This window comes from Calliphora vicina, chromosome 4 (assembly GCF_958450345.1).
Source record: "Calliphora vicina chromosome 4, idCalVici1.1, whole genome shotgun sequence".
Classification (NCBI taxonomy): domain Eukaryota; kingdom Metazoa; phylum Arthropoda; class Insecta; order Diptera; family Calliphoridae; genus Calliphora; species Calliphora vicina.
This window is the reverse complement of record NC_088783.1, coordinates 104,340,155-104,346,438: the sequence shown is the minus strand read 5'-3', so window position 1 is coordinate 104,346,438 and position 6,284 is coordinate 104,340,155. Positions and strand designations below refer to the sequence as shown.

The 6,284-nt window shown below is 36.6% G+C and overlaps 1 protein-coding gene across 1 annotated transcript; it reads left to right on the top strand.

Annotated features, from left to right (window-relative positions):
* The first annotated feature begins 485 nt into the window (after positions 1 to 485).
* LOC135958635 (uncharacterized) lies at positions 486 to 5,753 on the top strand. The gene has a single exon (XM_065509527.1). It carries the CDS (start codon positions 486 to 488, stop codon positions 5,751 to 5,753), a length of 5,268 nt encoding a protein of 1,755 aa, XP_065365599.1.
* Positions 5,754 to 6,284: the final 531 nt, after the last annotated feature.

The following is a 6,284-nucleotide window of genomic DNA, read 5'->3' as shown; positions in this document are numbered from 1 at the left end:
TCATAATTTGTTTACTAAATTATTAAACTAAACCTAACTGATCTTTTTACATAAAGTACAAGAGAACGTACGTACATAGTTATGTATATCAATACATTGGAATGTACAATTGAAATTGAAGTCAGGTAGAAAAACATATCATCGTTGGTTTTGATGATCTAGTAATTTAAAATAAATTAACACTTGCATAAATTAACACTTGCATTTTGTCAACCGCAAGAAGCGGACTTCTTGTTAAGTAAAATAAAATTATTAAAATTAAAATAAACGTTTTTTTTTCTACATGTTCTGATAATTTAATAAACAATAAAATTCTCCTACATTTAAATGGTGCCGAAACCCGGGAACACTGTCCATGTTCTTATTAATATTTCAATAATTTCTGAAATATAATTAAATACTGCCGTCGTGCCTACGGTATCATAAAATTACGTACGGGCTGTACAATTATTTCCCCACGAATTTCGAGCTAAATTCAGGAAAAGATGACTTCAACTCTTCAAGCAGTGGAAGACCAAAAGAAAATCGTGGAGCATATTGAACGTGTTTCTACAACTTTTCAAGCAAAACCCAAAGATGCCTTCTCAAGAGGATACCTTCAAACTATTTTGGAGGATTTGGAATCCAGTTTTAAGTCCTTCAAGGATGGACATGACCAACTAAATGACATGGTTCGGGAAAGTTCTATCGCTGAGAAAGACGTTCCATATTTAAGTACCAACACTTTTTATAAGTGCTATGATGTCTACATTTCTTTAAAAACTAATATTTTAGATTTGCTGTTTGAATTAGATTCTCCACAGACTCCAACCGTCCACGCAAGCACCTTCGCCGCCACTAGCCGCAACGAATCCTTCTGCGCTGGAGCAAGACTTCCGAAAATAGATTTGCCAACTTTTTCTGGAGATTATCTAGAATGGATTTCATATCGTGACATGTTTAAAACACTTGTGCATCAAAACAATTCCCTTACAAAGGTGCAAAAATATTTTTATTTGAAGTCTTCTTGCACTGGAACACCACTCAGCTTGGTCAACGAATATCCGGCAGCAGAATCCAGTTATGATTTAGCATGGGATGCTCTCGAGAAGAGATTTCATAATGAACGAAAACTTGTTGAGCAAATATTGAAAAGGTTGTTTTCAATACCGCCATCTGATGGAACTCTAAAAAATATCAAAGGGTTATTAGACACAACGCGAACCTGTCTCTCACAATTAAAATCATTGAAAATAGATATTTCTACTTGGGATTCAATTCTAGTGTATTTAATTACTCAAAAGCTTGAAATGCAGACTCGCAAAGAATGGGAACAATCACTTAAAGCTAGTACATCCATTCCACCCATGTCGGATATGCTTAATTTTCTTGAAACTACCTTCCGCACTATGGAATCTTTAGAGGAAGAAGCTGTTTCAACAACACATGTCTACGGTAAGGAAAATCGTAAGAAACCTACTAGAGTTATACGAGCTCACACTGCGTCAACTGTAAATGATAACAACTGCCTTTGCTGCAACAAACGTCATCCTCTTTACAAATGTTTTCGATTTACAACCTTGTCTTCAGCGGAGAAGAAAAGTTTCGTAAATCAACATCGCCTTTGTCGAAACTGCCTGAACACTGGGCATTTACAATCGTCTTGTAGACTGAATACCAGATGCCACATCTGTCGTGAACCTCATCATACTATTATTCATAACGAATTCGGCAGAAACAATGCTGATCAAACAACTTCACCTCTGCCTAACATCCCTATTGAAAACCAGACTTTCCAGCCACCTGCTACTACGTCAACACCTAACTCTGCTACTGTAAGTACTAATGTCTCCAATCTAAGTGCGAAAAATCTAAACCCTGCTTTATTGCCCACCGTAAAAGTTTTAATAAAAACGCTAAATAAAACCTACTGCTTAAAAGCTTTAGTTGATCAAGGATCACAACTTTCATTTATTTCGGAAGAACTTTCTCAAATATTACCTGTGGAAAAATACAAAACTCGAGTTAATGTTTCTGGTATTGGAGGAAATCAGGCAGTTACTGTTAAAAAATCTATACGATTTACTATTCATTCTAGATACGAACAAGAATTTGCACTCCCTATTACTGCCCTTGTAGTCCCTAACGTCACATCATACGTTCCCAACAAAATTACTTCTAATTTTATTCCAGACCTCTCAGCATTCTTTCTTGCAGATCCAGATTTTCTAACCCCACAAAAGATTGACCTCCTACTTGGAAACGATGTCTATGGTGATTTACTACTCCCTAGAATGAAAAAGTTTGAAAATAGTCTTCTTCTGCAAGAAACTCATTTGGGCTGGATGATATCAGGTTCTCCGAGAACCCATATGACAACAAATACAATTTCTGCAAATCTCTGTTCTTTGGATGAACAACTTCGAATGTTTTGGGAACAAGAGGAATTGCTAGACAAGAAATCATGGTCCACTGAAGATGAACTTTGCGAAAAGTTGTTTAACGAAACTCATATTCGTGATGAAAATGGACGATACAGTGTCCATCTGCCATTCAAAAGACTCCTTCAAGGTAAAGAGCTACCATCGTTCTCCCACACGGACTACAATGCGATTAAAAGATTAAAACAATTAGAATTGTCTTTTAAGCAAAAGCCACAATTTGCTAATGCATACAAAAAGTTTATGATAGAATATGAATTGCTTAATCATATGAGTAACCTTGGTGAGTACCCTCATGCTATACCTCAAAATGCGTACTTTTTTCCTCACCATGGTGTACTAAAAGAGAACAGTTCAACAACAAAACTACGTGTTGTTTTTGATGGTGGAAACCGTAGACCCCCTCAAACTTCTATAAACGAAGAATTATCAGCAGGTCCTGCGTTACAAAATGATTTGTCAACAATCATCACTCGCTGGAGAAAACACTATATTGGTTTTACTGCAGACCTGGAAAAAATGTTTAGGCAAATAAATGTGTCCCCTGAACACCAACCCTATCAATGCATTCTTTGGAGAAATGCCACAAACAAAATATGTGTATATGCACTTCGTACAGTGACATATGGCACAACTTCTGCTCCTTATCTTGCAATTAGAGTACTACAGCAACTATCAGAGGATGAAGAAACTAACTTTCCAGAAGCTAGTCATATTCTTCGAACAGACACTTATGTGGATGATGTCATATCAGGAGCGGATACCCTAGAAGAGTCTTTAGAACTACAACAACAACTGTCTAATCTTTTAAAATCTGGCGGATTTCATTTAAGGAAATGGAATTCTAATTCGTTTGAGCTCATGAAGAACATTCCTGAAGAAGATCGAGAAATTCAACAATCATTTTCTATTTATCAACCCAAAATGTCAAAAGCACTTGGTATAAATTGGAATACGAATAACGATTATTTCTATTTTTCTATAAATTTTAGATTTTCTGAACAAATAACTAAAAGCAGTTTACTTTCAGAGGCATCTAAATTATTTGATCCTTTAGGATGGCTATCCGCTACCACCATAATAGCGAAAATAATATTCCAACAACTATGGAAACTGAAACTAGATTGGAATGATACTCTACCAGATCATGTTCGAAATCAATGGGTTAATTTTCGGAACAAATTAAAGTCTCTTGAAGAGGTAAAAATTCCACGATGGATTGGTTACAGGCCTCATAAAGCTCCAATTGATCTCCACGCCTTCAGCGATGCTTCGAAAGTAGCCTATGCTGCAGTCGTCTATGCTCGCGTCACAACCGAATCTGGTGAGATATTAGTAAACTTACTGCAAGCTAAAACAAAAGTGGTCCCTTTGAAAGGTGAAACAATTCCACGGTTAGAATTAAATGCAGCAACACTAATGGCTGAATTAGTTGCTAAAATAAAAGCCAGCGTAGATTTAAATATCGGCAACGTCATTTATTGGACAGATAGCACTATCGTTCTTGCGTGGCTGAAAAATAACTCAACACGGTTGGAAGTCTACGTGGCAAATCGAGTCGCGAAAATTCAACGCTTATCAAATGTTCATGATTGGAGGTACGTTCCAACAAAGGACAACCCTGCAGACTGCGCGTCTAGAGGCTTAATGCCTGAACAATTGATTCACCATTATCTGTGGTGGAAAGGTCCATCATGGCTCCAGAATACATCTGATTCATGGCCTACTTCCCCTAATCAAATATTTCGCGAAGAAATTATATGTAACAACCTTGCTGTTCACTTAACTAAAACAAAGACAACAATTGCAACTTATCCAGAAATAACACAAAGATTTTCAAAGCTATCTTCATTGGTACGTGTGACGTCTTATATACTTCGATTTTACAACAACATTAAATTAAATCAAAACAACAGAGAAGTTGGATTTCTCAAAACATATGAACTAAAACAAGCGCTGCACTTACTCATCAAACTAACACAAGCGGTGTCATTTCATGACGAAATCAAAACACTGAAATTGGGAAATAGGGTTCCCAATCAAAGTAATATTGTAAAATTATCCCCATTTCTTGACGAAAAAGGAATTCTTCGAGTTGGTGGTAGAATCTCAAATTCTACTATTTCCTACAACGCTAAACATCCCATTTTGTTATCAAAACAAAATCCACTGTCTTTTCTTATATTTTTAGATGCTCATGTAAAAACATTTCATGGAAGTCTCCAGCTTATGCAGTCCTACGTTTCTCGTTACTACTGGATAGTTTCAGCCCGAAACATAGCAAAACGCGTACAACGTAGATGTACAGTATGCTTTAAGTACAAAGCGCAATCCTGCCAACAACTTATGGGCAACCTGCCATCTGTGCGTCTGCAACCTACTCGAGCTTTCAAGCATAGCGGATTAGATTATGCTGGACCCATTAATATAAAAACCTCTTCGTTACGAACAGCATCTACATCTAAGGGCTACATATCCTTGTTTATCTGTATGTGTACGAAGGCTATACATTTAGAAGCAGTCACTAGTCTAAACGTGGATGCTTTCTTGGCTGCATTCCGACGCTTTACCGCACGTAGAGGCTTATGCACTGATTTATACTCCGACTGTGGTACAAATTTTGTAGGTGCCAACAAAGAACTTCAAGTCCTGTATCACCGAAACAAGGCATCACTTCCTGAGCATCTCGCAGAAACTCTTGCGAATCAAGGTACAAAGTGGCACTTCATCCCTCCTGCTTCACCCCATTTTGGCGGACTATGGGAAGCCGGCGTGAAATCCACTAAGCACCATTTGCGCCGCATTATGAAAGATCGTATACTAACATATGAAGAACTCAGTACCCTCTTGGCACAGATTGAAAGCTGCTTAAACTCCAGGCCATTGTGTCCATTATCTACCGATCCTACAGACGCCGATGTCCTTACACCAGCACATTTTCTCATTGGAGAACCTTCAATTTGCATCCCCGATGATGACTTACTTGATGCTAATATTGATCGTTTGAGCCGTTGGAAATTAATTGAACATCTCAAACAAAATTTCTGGGATCGCTGGAATAAAGAATATTTATGTCGACTTCAAGCTCGACCAAAGTGGAATAAGGTCGAAAGAAACATAAAAGTTGGTGATATTGTTCTTCTTCTACATGAACGAAGTACTGCAGGTCAATGGCCACTTGCCAAAGTTGAAGAATTGCACCCTGGTTCAGATGGATTGGTACGAGTAGTTACACTATATTGCAACGGCAAGCACATAAAGCGTCCTATATCAAAAATTTGCTTTCTACCATCTAATGATATGCATAACGACGAGAAAGTTTCTACTATCTAAGAACGACCGTTCATTGTGGGGGAGAATGTTTGGGATTTTTACCCAAACTATTATTTGTTTAAAAATAATAAGCTGCGCTGTGAACCCTACAAAAAAAGTCTACACAAAAATGTATCAAATTCTTTATTTTCTTTTAACTCATAATTTGTTTACTAAATTATTAAACTAAACCTAACTGATCTTTTTACATAAAGTACAAGAGAACGTACGTACATAGTTATGTATATCAATACATTGGAATGTACAATTGAAATTGAAGTCAGGTAGAAAAACATATCATCGTTGGTTTTGATGATCTAGTAATTTAAAATAAATTAACACTTGCATAAATTAACACTTGCATTTTGTCAACCGCAAGAAGCGGACTTCTTGTTAAGTAAAATAAAATTATTAAAATTAAAATAAACGTTTTTTTTTCTACATGTTCTGATAATTTAATAAACAATAAAATTCTCCTACAGGGGCATTTACATTATGACTTTAAGTCATGACTTAAAGCCATGGGTTTTTTTCGAGCTGGCAAATTGTGAC

Excerpts from the sequence above, each read along its gene's own strand:
- LOC135958635 (XM_065509527.1), top strand. The coding sequence starts at position 486 with ATGACTTCAACTCTTCAAGCAGTGGAAGACCAAAAGAAAATCGTGGAG.